General features: G+C 41.8%; 2 protein-coding genes across 5 annotated transcripts in view; one reads left to right on the top strand and one right to left on the bottom strand.

The window, feature by feature from the left end:
• The window catches only part of CASP8 (caspase 8), a 75,834-nt gene that overhangs the window by 31,635 nt on the left and 25,448 nt on the right, over positions 1–18,751 (top strand). For 3 of the 4 annotated variants that reach the window (XM_058709460.1, XM_058709449.1, XM_058709439.1), the window contains exon 1: positions 17,696–17,839. The exons of the other annotated variant lie outside the window; for it this stretch is intronic. The gene's annotated coding sequence lies outside the window, so the exon portion shown is untranslated. Of the gene's footprint in view, positions 1–17,695; positions 17,840–18,751 lie in introns of those variants that run through there. 4 annotated transcript variants of the gene reach the window in all.
• On the bottom strand, positions 491–958 carry LOC131500380 (small ribosomal subunit protein eS27-like). The gene has a single exon (XM_058709548.1). It carries the CDS (start codon positions 911–913, stop codon positions 674–676), a length of 240 nt encoding a protein of 79 aa, XP_058565531.1. The 5' UTR covers positions 914–958; the 3' UTR covers positions 491–673.

Genomic DNA, 18,751 nt, shown 5'->3' with positions numbered 1-18,751 from the left:
CCACAACATCTGCTTGTTCTGGGGTAAAGGACATTTTAGTTCCTGTGTTTAGTTGACAAGCATGGTTTGCCCATGCCTGGTTTATGTTTCTCCTTGTCGGGTTAGGAGGTGCTCTGGTGAACATCTATGTGGGTAACAAAAAGCATATTAAGAGCAAATTGATCTTTATCCAAATGTTTTGTTTCTACAATGGGGCTTATTTTATATACTAGTTTGAGGCTTGCCAGTGGCCTGAACAAATAGCCAGGCTGTTAGCACAGCCCATAAATCAATGAAATATAGTAGGACTCTTTCACCGAAGAGGACTAGAGAGCCATCCATACTGCATGAGGCTCTTCCCATTGTGCTGAACATTCCTTCTGCACTTGCTAAGGGACAAATCCTTTCAAGTTGGAAGTCAGGTGCACTGTCTTCTAGCCAGAGAGAAGCTAACTGTAAAGGACCATCAGTGAACTAAGTCCATGCAGTTCTGAGAGGTTGGTTTTTTTTTTTCCCCATAATTAAAACTTTATTGAAAAACTGACACCAAAATAGGAGATGACTATTGTATACCTTACAAAATTAAACGTAATTACATTATCTTGGTAGATTAACTGGAGTTATTGAACTGATAAGGCTTTCTGCAATATAACACAAATTCAAGAGGTTGTGTGATCATTAGTGTTGCTTTCTTCTAAATGAACACCCCTTCTGTGAGTCTGGCCTTTCCTTCCATTGGTTGGCACAACACTGTTGAACAGCCTACACAAAGAACCACCATCTGAGCATGGCTTAAAACCGTGGTAATCTTGTAGCAACCTGGGCATTTTACATCCATAAAATAGGAATCTGAGCTTTGAACTAGCCGTTTCTTTTTATGTTTTTTCTTTTCCTCTTCCAAGGACGGGTGGAGTAAATCTCTAGCCAAAGTCATGTTGATCCTTTCGCCACCCCAGCCAGTGCCAATCTCTAAGGCGACACCCCTCCTGAGAGGTCTTTATATCTGGGCCAATGGCTCCTCTACCAATATGCCTGGTGGGCAGAGGGGGATTCTTGAGACCATTTTATGTAGTTGTGAGGCCCCAAGTGGCCCCAAGTGGTTTTGTCCACACATGTATATACAATTTCTACTTTACTATGGATGATCCTGAGCCACCCATACCCAGCAGTTTGAGACCTCTGCTCAGACTCACAACATGATTTGGATTTCTGGTCTTAAGGTTATTTCACAGATATGGATCATATACTTAGTATCCACCAATATCCAACAACAGGCCAACAATGATCTCTCGAAGGGTGTGTAATTTTTGGCCAAATCCAGGAGCTCATGGGTCCAAAAGCCCAACAAGAGCTTATGACACGTAGCAGTGTCCTTTTGCCATAGGCTCCAATTCACAAGTGGGGAGGTTGCTGAGATCTGTAACTCAAATGGAATATGTGGTTCTGTGTGGCCCAGATTACACCTGAGAATTTCAGTGGGGTATTAGGACTTTGTATTTATCTGAGTTAATAGCCTAACTGTGTTGCCCCATGAAGGTCAACAGGATGTTCAGTCCTTGCTGTGTGGTGTCCTTGTTTGGGCCCACCAGGAAGAGGCATTAAGAAAGCCTCCAGGCGCAGGGCTTTTTCCAAATCATGGCCTACCAGTTGATGGTAGATAGCTGGGGAGTTTAGGTGGCCTTGTGCAATGACATTAAAGATATGTTGTAACTCATTTCACATGAAGGAAAAATAATCCTGATAATCAGATGGAAGGATGCTGAAAAAGGCATTTGCAATGTCAACTGTCACAAACTAAATTCCCTCAGCCTAGTCAGTAGCCTCTGTAGCAGTCACAATGTCAGGTATCATCAGTGTAAGGGCAGTGCTATGGCATTGAGTCACCTATAATCAATGGTAAGTTTCCAGGCATCCCAAGTTTTACACAAAGACAGAGTATTGAATGAAGAGTCTCACAGAGCACTTTGGCTTCCTTAAGCTCAGGCAGCCAATATTGTTTTGGGGAGACAAGAGCACTAAGTGCTGGTAGTTGGGCAGATTCATGGTCTTCTACATGCCCCAGTAAGATAGATGGCTCTAACAGTAGCAGTTCCTATCCGGATAGAGGGTGAAGATGATTGGGGATACACAGAGACAATACATCAATACCATTAATGTAATTAGTAGTGAAGGTGTAACAATGGAGGTTGGTATGGGATCAAAAGGACCATCCATAGTTGGGCTTGGGCCGAGGTCCTGATGGTAGTGGCTTCAGTTCCAAATCCAGAGCACATTGTCTGTTTGGTGGTCAAATTGGTGTCAGGGGTTGGGAGACCATAGTCACCAGTGCATCAGTATCTAAAAGACCCCTGAAGTGAAATTCTTGCCCATTTTCTCATCAAACTAACCTTGCATATGGCCTCTAGTATCCCCTGAGGACAGAAAGACTTCATCTAAGCCCTAATCTTGTTTACTTTTGAAAATGGAGAGGTTTGGGTAAAAGCTTCTGGGACTCTATGATTCATCTAGGTCATCAGGAGGGATAGAATAGTCTGTATTTGTCATAGATTGGTCAGCATGAGATCCTCGTGGTCTGTCAAGCCCCGTATGGCTTGCTGCCTGCTCATAAGTTCCTTGGTGCCTATCCATCAATTTCTTCTTTTGAGACCTAGTTATTGAGTAACCCAACTCAGAGATCTCTTAGGGAAGACCCTCACCTGATTGTCCAGATCATTTTTGCCTTTCTTTCTGTTGATCAAGTTGTGCTATTTTGGTAGTAGCTGCTTTTTCCATGCCTGAGAATTTGTCAGTTATGATCTGAATTGTGTCTCAGATCAATTCACCTGACCTCATGAAGAGGTTTAATTGGGTTTGGAAACCAGCAGGAGAGGCACTAACAAACCCAGAATTCTGAGTATGGTTAACAGTGTTGTCATCTGCTATTCAAAATTCCTCATTGTACATCCAAGGAACCATCAGGATAGGAACCACTGCTTGGGTTTGGAGTGAGGCATGGGCCTCCAGCTGCCACAGCAGCTGCCACAGATGTTGGGCAGGGATCTCCTCTGACACTGCCACTATGGCAAATAAGCTGTCACTGCTGGTGTGTGAATTGGGCTATGTCCCTGCTAGTTTTCTGGTTGGCTGCTCCTTTCTCAGACCTTTGGCCAAACAGAGCAGGTTTTTCTTTTGGCTGTTGTTGTTTCTCTTTATTTTGTTCTATATAAAAAATGTTCACTGATGGTTCTATATTTGTAGCCCTGTCTAGTTCTCAGTCTGGCATATATGGGAGATAAAAGAAAACTTACGGGACAAAGCACAGAGTGTCCTTCTTCAAACCTTGAGACCTCTCCCTAGTCTGCTACTTTTTTTGTACCTCTGAGAGTCATTGTGTAATTGCTGAATTATCCTCAGGGTATTTGGCTACACTTAGAGGGGGAAGAGCAGGGAAGAGTGAACCTATGCAATTTTGTCTCAGAACTCAAAGTTCCTCCTCATTTTAACCAAGAAAAAGTTCAAACTGAATCACATTACAAGGGCTAGGATTTTTTTCTGTGTCCATCTCTGCTTTATACCAGAACAGTATCTGGTTTATAATAAAACCTTCTTCCCCCACATAATAACAAATAATATATATATATATATATATATATATATATATATATATATATATATTCCCCCACCCAATGAATGAATGTTTTAACTGGAACCTTGGAAGAAAAATAAGACACTGAATGAAAAAAAAAAAAAGCATATCGTCACATACTCATTAAATATTTGGACTGCAGGTATTTTATTTTATTTTAGAGAGAGAGAGAGAGAGAGTGCACGAGTGGGGGGGGCGAGAGAGAGAGAGAGAGAGAGAGAGAAAGAGAGAGAGAAAGAGAGAATTAAACAGGCTCCACGCTCTGTGAGAGCCCAACACAGGGCTCGATCCTACAATCCTGGGATCATGACCTGAGCTGAAGTCAGGTGTCAGACACTCAACCTTCTGAGCCACCCAGGTGCCCCTGGACTGAAAGTATTCATAATGATTGCCTAGTCTAACTCCCTAACTCCCTTATTTGGGAATATAGACATTGGACTGAGAACTGAATTGTGCAACACAGACTCAAGATGGGGTACCTCACTTTCTGGCCTGTGCTCTCTCCACTTTGCATCATGGCCTATTCTGCTGCCATGGCATAGAAAAAGGTGTGTCTCATTTACTTCTTGGGTCCTCACTTTCTTCACATTGATTTGCTGGGTCTGCTCTGGTTGTGGAAATTTCAGAGGATGTGTTCATAGGGTATGCTAGCCAAATGTTCTTTATTTGACTTTCATTATATTTTTGGAGGAGTTTCTTGGCAAGAACACATCCCAGAAAGAAACACCTGCATTTGCCCTCTGGTAAGGTTTATTTAGGATTGTAAGAAGGAACTGATTTATTCTAGAATTTCCTAGGCTGGTAGCCCCTGGGACATCCAGAAGATACTTTTCCTTGAACTGAATATGTATAAATTACACGTTGCTCTTGATATCAACTGAGAATCCAGTTGAGTTCTTGTAGTTTTCAGGTTGAAGGTCCTTCCTTCTGGCTCTGTCCTTTGCCCTCAGCTCCACTTTCCCCCAGGGGTTGCTGGATTTCTCAGAATTCCCTTGCACAATAAATTAATGAATAACTGCCTCAATTTTTAAGGTCTAGATACCCTACTTTCTTAGTCATGGTAATTACTTTTCTCTTTTTTCCCACTATTTAAATAATTAACAAGATAAAGACAAATATCCAGAACAATGGGTTCAATTAATTTGTTAGAGTGGCTCACAGAACTTAGGGAAACACCTATTTATGTTTACCAGTTTATTAAAGAATATGATAAAGAATACATATGAACAGCCAGATGAAGAGATATATAGGGTGAGGTCTGGGAGGGTCCCAAGCACAAGAGCTTCTGTCTCCATGACATTGGGATGCATCACCCTCCTGGTGTGGATGTGTTTGCCAGCCTGAAAGTTCCCAGAACCCCACTACTGGGATTTTATGGAGTCTTCCTCATGGCATGATCAATTGTTAACTCCATTTCCAGCCCCTCTCCCCTTTCTGGAGGATGGGGGAGGGGGTGAGACTAAAAACTCCAAGCTTCTAATCATGGCTTGGTCTTTCTGGGGATAAGCCCCCACCCAGCAGCCCACCCAGAGTCACCTCATCAGAACAAAAGATGCTCCTAGTGCTCATAGAACTTAGGGATCTCTAAGGTTTTAGGACATCTGTGCCAGGAACCGGGGCAGAGACCAACATATATGTTTTCTAGTACCTCACAGATGGGGACATGGCTGACTGAGGTGGCTGTGACAATGATCACAAGTGGCAACATTATCAGTTTAGGTTTTCAGCTTGAGTGAATCTGTCCGTTAATAGTCACCTCAAGGAAAGATGCAAATTTTCCCTCAGAAGATCATTTGAAGGTTTTTCACTTTAGAGCTATGGCATCAAATGGGGCTGGGCTGCAGAGGAGATGCCAGCCTGTTTTCTGGTGACTGATCTGTGTGTAACACCCCTTCCTGTTATCAACGCATCTTGGAGATTGCTCCACATCCTAACATTTCTTCTCCTGTTCGGTGGCCTGCCTTCATGCTGCTGAGCAGACGCTCTTAATTCTTTTTTTTTAAGTTTGTTTATTTATTTATTTAGTGCAAGTGGAGGAGGGGCAGAGAGAGAGGGAGAGAGAATCCCAGGCAGGCTCTGCACTGGCAGTTCAGGGCCCAATGCAAGGCTCGAACTCACGAACCATGAGACAGACCATGACCCACACTGAAGTCAGACACTTAACTGACTGAGCCACCCAGGTGCCCCTGGAAGCTCTTAATTCTAAAACATCCCAGCCTATCAGGTTTTGCCTTGTGGTCAGTACTTTTAGGTCCTATAAGAGCCTTCATTTACTTCAGTATCAGGAAGATATTCTCTTAGGGTTTCTTATAAAAGCTTTATTGCTTTCCCTTTCATATTTAGATTTATGATCCATGTGGGTGTGAGTTTTCTGTAGGTAAGAGATAAAGGCTCATTTTATTTTTATACAGCTGGATCTAGTTGATCTGTCATTATTTAATATAAAGATTATCCTTTTTTCAATTTACTGCAGTGTCATCTTTATCCATTAATTAGGGATCATAAATCTGTGAGAACTTTTTTTTTTTAAGTAATAGACTTTTTTTTTAAGGAACAGTTTTAGGTTTATAGAAAAATTGAGCAGAAAGTACAGAGTGTCTATATATCTCCCCCCAGCCTTTCTCTCTCCACACACTTTCCTCTATTACTAACATCTTGTATTAGTGTGGTACATTTGTTTACAATTGATGAACCAATATTGACATATTAATTTTTTTTGATTGTTTAAATTTATTTTTAATGTTTATTTCTGAGAAAGAGAGAGAGAAAGAGCATGAGTGGGGGAGCAGCAGAGAGAGAGAGACACACAGAATCCAAAGCAGGCTCCAGGCTCTGAGCTAGAGAGTCAGATGCAGGGTTGGAACTCAGAACTGTGAGACCATGACCTGAGCTGAAGTTGGATGCTTAACTGACTGAGTCACCGAGGTGCCCCTATTATTATTATTAACTAATGTCCATACTTTACATTAGGATTTAGTCTTTGCAGTTATTGTGCACTTCTATTGGTTTTGTCAAATACAAAATGTCATGCATCCACTATCACAGTATCATATAGAATAGTTTCACTGCCATAAAAATCCCCTGTGCTCCACCTACTACTCATCCTCCTTTCCTCAAGTTCTAGCAAACACTGATCTTTTTACACCACCCCACCACCCCACCACCCCAAAAACTAGTGTTTATTTTACTGATTGGCCTGAACTCACTGGCCTACCGATAGGAACTGCCTTTATTTTTCTTGTATCACTTTATTTATTTATTTATTTATTTAGAGAGCATGTGAGTGGGGGGAGGGATAGAGAGGGAGAGACAGAATCCCAAGCAGGCCCTGTGCTGCCTGTGCAGAGCCCAATGTGGGGCTTGAACCCACGAACTGTGAGATCATGACCTGAGTCAAAGTCAAGAGCTGGATGCTTAACCGACTGAACCACCCAGGCACCCCAATTTATTTATTTATTTTTAATTGAAGTATAGTTGACACACAATGTTACCATCTTCTCTTCTACCATTACTTTCAGTGATGGTATGAGACATCTCCTGTGACAACCCTTACTAAACATTGGGCAGATCCCACAGTTTTTGGTTCTCTTTTGGTTAGAAGAAAGATATTATTTAGTAATTATGACCCATTTTCACCTACTAAAAATTTAGTTCAGATATTCTAAAATTTCCATCTCAACAGAAGTCAAAGGATCTCCATTACCTTTAGCTCAAGGGTGAGTCCTGGCTAGGGGACCTTCAGTAGGGGAAGGGACTTTTTTCTTTGTCATTTCAGTCTCCACCCACTCCATAGTTTCTGGCACCCCCAGAGTGGTGCAGGGGGACAAGGGAAAGAGGCAAAAGTCATTCTACTTAACTGTAGATCTCTCTTGGCAGTTGATATCTACTGTCATAACAGGTATCCAGGTTCTGACACATCACACACAGATGTGTGGGGGAATTCCAACTTTCCACAGTTACAGTGGAGTTTTTGAGTTAATACAGAATCCTGCTCATCACAATCAAGCTCCTAGCCATAGGGATGATCTCCACAATATCAAGGATCTGGCAACCAGTTATTCTGGGTGGGATCCAACCAGAGATTTTGAGCCAGGCAACTTTTGTCCAATAAGAAAATCCTGAATTGTACCTTATTTCCTTCCTAGCTTCCCTCTGCTGAATAGTGGTAACATCAATAATTTTCTTACCTTCTTCATGTTCCAAGTCAGATGCAGGCAGCACTCTACATGTTCCTACTGCTCCCAAATACCAGGGATTGCAAGTGAGACTCTTTCAAGAACTTCCTAAAGCATTCCACTTCAATGGGCTTACTGTAATGGTCCTCTGAGTGTCTGTGGTTCATCAAGCCTTCTGTTAGGAAGTACAGTGCAAGTCTTATCTTCTTTCAAGCACCCTGATCAATTTAAGTATCTAATAAAAAATTGAACTTTGCCCCCAAAGAGGGCTGACTTTTGCCTTTGGCCTCTGGGAGGTAATCTCTGTGACTTGGAATGTCCTTTTCTTCCCTGGGGGAGTTGGACTATGCCAGAAAGTTTAAAGATGTGATTTATGGTGGGGGCTTTGGGTATCAGCTCAATCTCCCAGAAGGACTAGAGAGGCAGGCAGGCTGATCGCCACAGATCCCCAGTAAAGACTCTGGACACCAAGGCTCAGATTAACTTCCCTCAATAGCAGTATCCAGTGCATATTGTCACATCTCATCTCAGAGAGGAGTTAATGTTCTCCATGACTCCATGGGGAGGAGACAACTGAAAAGTCAGCTTTTGGAATCCTTCTGGACTCTGCCCCATCTGTCTCTTCCCTTGGCTAATTTTAATCTGTATCCTTTATAAGATACACACAATCACAACCATGTAATAATAATACCACAACCATGAATATAACAGCTTTCAATGATCAAACCTGAGGGCATTTTGGGGAACCCCCCTAAAGGTACAATTGCATCAGAAGTGAGGGTGGTTTGTGGACAGTTCCCTAACTCTGTTGTGGTCCCCCCACTCCCCACACCACCAAGCCATTGACTCCACTTTCTGTGGATACTGATTGGATGTTCCATAAATTTAACTCAATTCTGACACTACTTACCTGAAGATAGGGTCAGATTCCACAGGTTAAGGGCTCAGTTCCACAAGACTGCTCCTCCCACCTTCTACTTCAGTTGCCAATAGCAAGTTCAAGTTGTTACCTGTACTTCTGACTGACTGGTTATAAACTGGAGGTTCTCACAATCCCTTCTTTAGGTCCAACTGACTTGTTAGAGGAGCTTACAAAACTCAGAGAAACATTTTACTTACTAGATTGCCAGTTTATTACAGAGGATATTAAAGGAAATAAATGAACACCAAATAAAGAGATACACAAGGTGAGGTCCAGAAGGATCTTAAACACCAGGACTTCTGTGTCCATGGAATTTAGGGCCTGACATATGGATGCATCTTCACTAACCTGGCAGTTCTTCAAACCCCTTCTTTTTCGGGTTTTTATGGAAGCTCCATTATATAGGTATGAATGATTAGATTATTGGCCTTTGGTGATTGATTCAAAATTCAACCTCTCCCTCCTCCCCAGAGGTCAAGAGGTGGGACTCCAACTCCAACTCTGCATTCATGGTTGGTTCCCCTGTCAACCAGTTCCCCCATTCTTAGGGGATTTCCAAAAGTCATCTCATTAACTAAACTCAGTTGTGGTTGAAAGGGGTTTGTTATGAATAACAAGACATCCATTTCACCATTATGGCTCTGAAGCAATTTCAGAACAAATGAAAAAAGACCAAATATTATAACAAAAGAAGCTCTAATTGTTATCAGAACTTCCAAATGTTTTGGGTGCTGTGAGCCAGGAAGAGTGAATGAAGACCAAACTATATATTTATTATAAATCATAACATCATACTAACTTTACACTAAGTATTTTTCCCCATCTCCCTCCTTACTAGGACACTTTGACAAATGCAAGTCCTTTCTCTCCCACTGGACCCCCTCTTACCCATGCTTCAGTTGTCCTTTGTTAACCTTAAAAACAAAACTGTTATTTTACCAGCAAAAGATGGGTTTATTCAAGAATAGAGAAGTGCAATCCAGAAAAAGCAAGCTATAACAAAACCATAGGCAAGTCTGCAGAACAAAGGAGAGAAACACTCTTTTATGGAGGAAAGGGGGGAAGTTGGGAGGGTCTTTATAAACAAAGAGCCTATTGCAGTAAATTGGGACTTAGGAGTACAGTGGCTTCTCATTGGTTGAATTGTGACAGTCTCTCATTGACTGGGCTGTTGCTGGGGAAGGAGGAAAGCCTTCCTTTCTCCTGCTGTGGTGGTAAAGTAATATCCATGTGCAAGATCTTTCTCTACTTGTTGGATTTGCAATTAACAATGTGTAGTAGGGGGTGAGAGCTCTCCCAACCTGCTGACTCCATTCTTTTTTTTTTTTTTAAGATTCCTAAGTTTCATGAGATTAAAAAAAATTTTTTTTTAACATTTATTCATTTTTTTGAGAAATAGAGCATGAGCAGGGGAGGGGCAGAGAAAGGGGGAGACACAGAATCTGAAGCAGGCTCCAGGCTCTGAGCTGTCAGCACAGAACCGAACTTGGGGCTTGAACCCATGAACCATGAGATCATGAACTAAGCCAAAGCTGAACGCTTAACCTACTGATCCATCCAGGCGCCCCCTGACTCCATTCAGAATGAGGTTCCCTTTTGTTAATTTTCACACCTTCTGCTCTGATTCTCTCTCAAGGAACTTCATCTTCTGCTCCTGTAGACTATGCAGAATGGGATTGAAAATGTCAGAAAAGCAGTGTGGCTGTTTTAAGGGTAACTGCAATTTGTTTTAATAAGGTATGGTAAGACATGCAGATATGGAAATGACTGTCTTGAGGAGAGAGTTTATATTCATGGATCCCAAGAGGGGTGGCACTCTATTTGGGTCCACATGGAAAAGCACCAGCTTGGTCAGGAGGCAGAGGGAGTGAGGGGGAAATGCAGGCATATTGTGATTTCTTAGACAAGGAGTGGGTGAGATAGGGTAATCAGGCTTAGGATGAATTTGTTTCCATAATTTCAGTGAGCCCTGGGATATAAGGGGCTGTCCCTAGTCATTTGGTACCTGGCCTAGAGTATTAGGGCAGGGGAATAGTGGCCTGGAGTAAGAGATCTCATAAAAGAGGTGGTTGGGGATATGGACTCTGGATTAATTGATTTGCATATGAAAGACTTGCTCACAGGCAGCTCGTTTGCTCTCTCTAGGAATTAACTAGCTCTGGGAGTGGCAGTCTTTCCAGGATCAGCTTCAAAATGTCAAAGCATCAAAAGTACAAAATAAAAGACATGACTAATATGTTGTCTTTTCTTATTACTATGAGGATGTGTTTAGCATATCCTCTATTATTTGGAGATACAACTGTCCTGACTTGTGGATATTTTGCTGAAAGTCTGAACTATCAGGAAAATTTCATTTACTGCCCTTGCACAAAGAAAGAGGAAACAACAGGCCTGGCCATGATACTTTGCATCTCCTCTGATCTGTCCTTGGGGTCTTTCTTGACACTGTAGAGAAGGAAAAACTTTTCCCCTTTACTCCCCTACCTTCTCTGAGTACTTGAAAACTAGACCAATAAAAGATGAAAAAGAGGAAAAAACAGTTTATTAATGCATCAGAGCACACCAAGTGGGAGAAATCTCTGTGATGGGTAACTCAAAAAGGTTAAAACTTGGGCTTTTATAGCATCTCAGCACAGAATATTATGTACAGAAGTGATAAGACAAAGGCAAAGGCTTTTAGGCTTCTAAGAGCAGCACACTGGGAAGGTAACTCTATGGAGCGAACTAAGTTGGTGCCAATTTTCCTTCTTTTTCTTGGTCATAAAAATTCCCTGGGAGAGGGGATTGTGGCCATCTTCATTTCTCAAAAGTTTCTACTTTTAATCAGATAAGGGATGCTCCAGAAGGCTTCTTTATTCATCTGTTGATTCTCATTTGTCTCTAACGCAAAATAATCCTTATGCCAAATGGGCATATTTTGGGGGGGCATGTTCTGATCTCCTATATGTTGTGTCAGATGAGAAGTGACTCATTTTCTCAGAAACCAGAAGTTTGTAAAACACTATGGTAAATTACAAAAGAATTAATTTTATAACCTAGCTTCTATGTCTACTCATGACCTTTTCTTTTTATTTTCTAACACAGTGAACTGTCACTGGGTGTTTAGCCAATGTTTGTTTAATAATGAGTGAATATGAATGTTACCAACACCTCTAATATGTTATGTAGAATGAATATTATCAGGACTCTTTCATTTAATCTCCTTCTGAATACCTTTAGAGAAAAGAAAAAGTCTAAAAGAAAAAATAACATGCCAAACCCTAGTGGCAGAAGACCCATTTCTAAAATCTAGCCCTTTTGCTCACAAACTGCCACTGATTGTGAGTGAATCAAACAGCCACAGCTCCCAGGGTCAGCCTCAGGGTCAACACGGCATTTTTACTCTTCAGCATTGTTGTTCTAAGAAGCCAAAATGGGCTTCAGAGTTCTTAAGAACTCTGACTTAAATGCACATTGTCCCAAGGGGTATTAAACTTTAGCCTAGATGCATAGAGTGGTAATAGAGGATTGAGGTGGTTCATAAAGTACTGATGTGAAGAGAGCTACAAGATGGGTTTAGGTGAAAAAATTGTAGAACACATAAACGTTTATACAAATACGCAAATCATTTGTGCACAAATTAAAGTTAAGGTAAATATATGTTTACTTTTGGTTTTGTATAGAATATCCCAAGAAAGATAAATAAGAACTACATTAACCCTCCTAACACAGCAGTGAGTTATCATTCTGGTTGAATGTCTGTTGAGAGCAGGATTTGGTAGGAACAGACTATGGACTCTGAGCCTGAGACAATACCTCTGGGGGAAGAAAGAGTGTCCTGTGTGGGGGAAGATACCAAACACACACTTTGCCTTCTTGACAGTCTCACCTGGGGCTTGCCTATGCCTGCACAGTAGCTGTCCTACTGAGGATGTGTATATTTTTATTATTTTTACTAATAGTTTTGAGGGAAAAAAAAATCATTGCCCATTTAGAAAAAATGAATGCTTTGCAGTTGTTACTATTACAGATGTTCTTGAAATCCTTCTATATTGGGAACAAATAAAATGAATGTCCTTTGTGGAAAGTGAGAAATGACTTCTTTTAAAATAGAGAAAATATATGTTTTGGAGAACAATTCACCCATCTATTTTAAGAAGCAGTCGCTAGGGCTGTATATAGATGCAGGAGCTGTGTAGGCCCAGCTCAGTCACTGCATCTTTCTGAGAGCTTCAGTTTCCTAAATGTTTTTGTAACACCTGCTCTGCCTGCCTTGGACCAAAAAATGTGGTTACCGACAAGGATCAAATGAGATAAAGTAAGAAAAATGCCTTAAATTAAAGAAATTTAAATTTAAATTTAAGGAAACTGCATTGTGCCTAAAGAATATATTGTTATGTCATTAAAAGTGGCTCTTGGATTGTGGTGATGGTTGTACAGCTATGTGAATGTACTTAATGCCACTGAACTGTACACTTAAAAATGGTTAGGATGGGGGGCGCCTGGGTGGCTCAGTCAGTTAAGCGTCCGACTTTGGCTCAGGTCATGATCTCGCGGTCCGTGAGTTCGAGCCCTGCGTCGGGCTCTGTGCTGACAGCTCGGAGCCTGGAGCCTGTTTCAGATTCTGTGTCTCCCTCTCTCTGACCCTCCCCTGTTCATGCTCTGTCTCCCTCTGTCTCAAAAATAAATACACGTTAAAAAAATTAAAAAAAAATGGTTAGGGTGGTAAATTTTATGTTACACATATTTTACCATAATAATTTTTTTTTAATTTTTTAATGTTTATTTATTTTTGAGACAGAGGGAGACAGAGCATGAGTGGGGGAGGGGCAGAGACAGAGGGAGACACAGAATCTGAAACAGGCTCCAGGATCTGAGCTGTCAACACAGAGCCTGATGCGGGGCTTGAACCCACAAACCGCGAGATCGTGACCTGAGCCGAAGTCGGCCGCTTAACCGACTGAGCCACCCAGGTGCCCCACCATAATAATTTTTTTTAAATGGCTCTTGACATTTGTCTGTAGGGTTTGAGGTGCTCCATTTCTTGGGATGCAAGACAAGGACCCTCACCTTGTCTAGGCTCAGGCTTTCAAGAAAATATAGAAAAAGTTAGGCTGATGACATAAATATTGGCCCAACATTGACCTCAGTTTCCTCCTTTCTAGATCAGTGGTACGTATTCCTCTCTGCAGTAGTTTCTTTTAGAAAGTAGAGGGGGCAGGTATTGGTAACCAGCAAGTTGCAGAATATACATATTGAAATCAGTGACTATAAACTCTTCCATCTGCCCATGACTGTCTAATCATCTCAATATTGAAACAAAAATCAAAAGACTTAAAATCCCAACTGTTAAAAACTTTTAGATAGCTAGTTTTAGTTTTAGATAGCTCGTTGAAGGGAATGAAATAATGATTGGAATGCAATCTCTTTTCCTTTCTCTTACCACTCCCTAAAAGGAGTCTAGGGCCAGAGCCAAGGCTGGCTGCCAGAGCCAAAAAGGGCTAAAAGGTGGGGTGCCTGGGTAGCTCAGTTGGTTAAGCCTCAGACTTCGGCTCAAGTCATGATCTCACAGGTTAGTGGGTTTGGGCCCACGTTGTGCTCTGTGCTGACAGACGGCTCAGAGCCTGGATCCTGCTTCAGATTCTGTCTCCGTCTCTCTCTGCTCCTCCCCTGGTCGCACTCTGTCTCTCTGTCTCTCAAAAATAAATAAAATGTGAAAAAAAAAAAAAAAAAGGCTAAGAGGGGTCCACAAACCAGACCGCCTGGACTGTGGGTCAGTTATATACAACTTTTTAATAAAGAAGCAACAAAAGAATATGCACATTCCAGGGATTTTTGTTTCGTGGTTAGTATTTGTCTTTGACTAATGTCCTCTAGTTCAAGTCCGAATCAATGGCAAGGGTGTGCTTCAGTTACTTGAAAGGAAAGGAGGTTAATCCTTCTAGCCTTTCTTAGGAAGAGTTATAGATCCAAATTTGCTTTTAGCAGATTAGTAGACATGAGTAGGCCTTCAGGTGGGAGCTGAGATTCAGGAAGGTGGAAAGCACTAAGGCAAGCTAGGCTGTCCTTACCCTGCACTGGATGGGGACCAGCTCCCCCAAGCCCTGCTGCAGCTGCAACATTTTCAGGTCTCCCCGCTTCCCTGGGACAAAGGACCATGCACATTACTCATTTTGATACAAATAATCACACACACACACACACACACACACACACACATCTCAAGACTGAAGTGAGAAACTGGGTAAAGCATGTGACTTAATAATGATCCTTATAGATCACAGTAAGAGTTTAACCATCTTGAGGTTCACATTTCACTTGTTAGTTATTCATCTTTGTTTTTAGCAAAAGCTAAGACTGGGAGACCCTAAGACCAATACTTTACAAATGACAATGAGACCTCTTCAGTCATTCTCAGCATAGCCCCCTGGATATTTCCAGTAACTCATCCATTTCTAACAGGCGGGGCCTGATTGCAGACAGGGGGTGGGGGGAGGAAGATGAGCCCAAACTCTCAAGTGAGACATTCCTGAGTTTGTGTTCTGGCCCTGGCATTTGTCAGCTGATTGACACAGAATTCTTTCCTTATCTGTACTATATGTCCAATAATTCATACCCATTATACAGATGTTGTGAACTTAAGTAACAATGGTAGGAGATGTTTGTTGACAACTGTTGAACTCTTAAATGCTTGATCTGTTTTATCCCTTGTGATTCTGCTCAGTTAGGAATTCCAAAGCTGGGATCTGAAGATTGGTATATTTTTAAACCTCCCCAGTTAATTCTCAGATCAGTTGAGAACCATGGTTGCATATTAATATTTAGACAATGATTAACTGCTCAGGGTCTGAGAGATTAACAGACCTCATTCCATCACCCACTAGCTATATGCACTTGGCCAAATCTCTCAACCCATCCAAGCCTCAGTTTCCTCATCCATAAAATGGGAGCAAAATATAGCATTCACTTTTGAGAATTGTTCAGAAGGTAAAATAAGTTAGGTGACTTATTTTAGGTTAAGTGACTAACCTAAAGTTAGGTGACTATGCCTGGCATGCACAAAATGTTTGATAAATGTTAGCTTGTGCCATTAGGCCAACTCACTTTTCTTAGGTGACTGAGAACTCAAAGACCTTTTGACCTTTGTGCATAAGTGACTCTGTTTTAGTTTAAATTTATTGCTCTTCCATCTACATTGTTCATTTCAAATTCTAAGTGTTAGGGAAGGCAGACTAGTATGTTACAGTGGAAAAATCCTTGTGTTTGGTCCAACAAGATTGAGTTTGAATCTATGTATCCATTTGAGCCTCATGGGAGAACAATCCCCTCCATTGTGGTGAGAATTGGAGATAATTCGTATAAAGGGTACAATATATAGGTATTGCATTATTGCCAGCGTTTTGGTTCTAAAATGCACAAGATTTTGCAAAAAGGAAGAAAGCCCTTAAAAAATTTCAAACAGGAAACAGAGGGTGGGAAGGAGATAGAGGATGAGGAAACCCCTCATGGGGTTTGAAGCTGCGAGTCCTGGGGGACAAATCTCCATGTTACCACCACTCTGGGCTTAGGGATGGAGGAGGCACTGGTTATTACTAAACCTAAGAGCATGGCCAAGGAGCAAATAGTGTTGTTATCCCTACTCAGGACTGGGCCAGACCCACCTGTTTCCTTGTGCAGGATTTCCCATTTCAGCTAGAGGCTGGCTTTGACCCTAGAAGAGCCCCTGCCATATGAACTCATGGGTGGTCTATGGTTTCAGCATTGAGATTGGAGAACAGAAGGACAATTCCTCTCCCTGGACTTCTTTTTATTTTTTTTTATTTTTTTTTAATTTTTTTTTATTTTTGGGACAGAGAGAGACAGAGCATGAACGGGGGAGGGGCAGAGAGAGAGGGAGACACAGAATCGGAAACAGGCTCCAGGCTCCGAGCCATCAGCCCAGAGCCTGACGCGGGGCTCGAACTCACGGACCGTGAGATGGTGACCTGGCTGAAGTCGGACGCTTAACCGACTGCGCCACCCAGGCGCCCCTCCCTGGACTTCTTGAGAAGGAGAGTGACATTTTATTTGATACAGGCAGTCTTAGACCTATCTTTGGAAATTACAGGCGTTATTAATACTAAATGTAGTCAATGTAAATGCTTCCCAATAAAACATGCCCAACTTCTAGGTGCAGCAGCAGGGAAATTTTTCCCTTCTTCCCTTCTAGGTTCTTTGGCTAGTCTAATAATTAAATTGACACAGATGGATTAACAAGAGAAGAACAAATTTAATTTCATACCTATGGGAGCTCATAGAAATATCAGACTCAAAGAAATGACCAAAGCAGGCAGCTTTTATAACTTGTAGGCAAACAATACATTTGTGAAAAATTGACAAGAGAAAGAAGTTTGGGATTGGAGTAGTAAATTGGTGAGGAAATAATAAGGTTTGCTTATTCAAACTTCTCAGCTTTAAATTCTCTGTCCCTTGTAAGGATAAGGATACCTTTCTACCTCCTGGTACAGGGAGGGTACCTTTCACATGGCAGATTTATATCCTGCTTTCAGGGGGAAAAGGAGGGTCAAAGAGTCTTTCTTGCATTGATTATTTCTTAAGAAAGTCTAATTAAAAATAATCCATATGCAAAGTGGTATATTTTGGGGTGGCATATTCTGCCCGCCCCCCTCACTAACCAGTTAGTTTAAATGGTGACACATTGTCTCTGTCCCTCTTCTGAATGGCTGGAAATGGGGCATCTGTTCCTTTAAGAAACATTTCTTCTTAGAGTGAGTCATCTCTGTCCTCTTGCTTTAGGAATCAAGTTTATTTTCTAATTCTTTCTGTTGAGGAATTTTCTTTTTGGCTTGCCGAATACCAGATGCGGCTCTTGTCCCTTGTGATTTTTTTCAAGCCTTGCTGAATTTGCTAATAAGTTCTGAATGTCGAGAACAGGAAGTGAATCCCCTGGGGAGGCAGAAAGTGGAGTTATCGAAAGTAAAAGAAAACTTCTTCCTGGAGGTGTTTCCATCCCCACCCCACCCCCATCCCCACCCTGTTTCATGGGAATTTTCTCTGGTTGTGTGGAAAAGCCTTAGGAATTTGTATGAAATTAGGCAGTTCAGGGGTCCTGGCATCGGCACTTGGTGACTGTGATGTCGCTGGGACAGGGTGGAGCAGGTGAGTGCCTGGTACAGAGGTGGCTTCTGAATACCATGTTTCCGGGACTCACTCAGGGGGCAGAGTGGGCACACCTCAGGGTCCTGCCAGGGCCCCAGACCTCTGAGCAGGGTTTCCCTCTGAACCAGAGCCTGTGGCCTTGCTACTTTTTATCCCTGAAGGATCTCCAATTCCTTTGCTACATTTCTGTTCTTAGTGTCTCTCCCCCTCTCCCCCAGCCTTGAATACAGATACAATGTCTCTTTCCTGCTGGGTCAGTTTGGAGATTCATTTTTTACCTACTTAATTTGTTTTCTTTTCCATTTGGGCAGAGGGTTGAGTTAATTGTCAGATTCTCCCCTGCCCTGTTCTAGGTATTCTCTTCCCATTCCTCTCCCACCCCACTTCCTACCCTCCCTACTGCCTCCCAAAGGCTGCTCTAAATCTTTTGATAATATCCCTGAATTGATCTATATCTTTGCAAAACATATCATTGTTTTGTGTATATACCCAATTTCTTAACTATGAACTGGAACTAGTACATAAGTTTCCTCATCATTAAATGGGATTCATACTACCTCATGAGGATTCAAGGAAATAATACAAGTTAACTACTTACAACAGTGACTGGTACTACTAAATTCCCAGGAAGTATTAGCAATTATTACTAAGTATTAGTATTATTTAAATTGTATTTTGCTTGTTCTGTTTCTTTTTTTAAAGAGCAAGCACTCTGGGGCACCTGGGTGGCTTAGTCGGTTAAGCACCCGACTTCAGCTTAGGTAATGATCTCACAGTTTGTGGGTTCAAGCCCTGCATCAGGCTCTTTGCTGACAGCTCAGAGCTTGGAGCCTGCTTCAGATTCTGTATCTCCCTCTCTCTCTGTCCCTCCCCCGCTCGCACTCTCTCAAAAATGAATAAATGTTAAAAAAA

Source organism: Neofelis nebulosa, chromosome 2 (genome assembly GCF_028018385.1).
Source record: "Neofelis nebulosa isolate mNeoNeb1 chromosome 2, mNeoNeb1.pri, whole genome shotgun sequence".
Classification (NCBI taxonomy): Eukaryota; Metazoa; Chordata; class Mammalia; order Carnivora; family Felidae; genus Neofelis; species Neofelis nebulosa.
Note: the sequence above shows the minus strand (reverse complement) of the source record. Positions and strands in the feature narration are given on the sequence as shown.

Bases quoted from the DNA above. Each gene is read 5' to 3' on its own strand.
- LOC131500380 (XM_058709548.1), bottom strand. From the start codon at position 913: ATGACTTTGGCTAGAGATTTACTCCACCCGTCCTTGGAAGAGGAAAAG.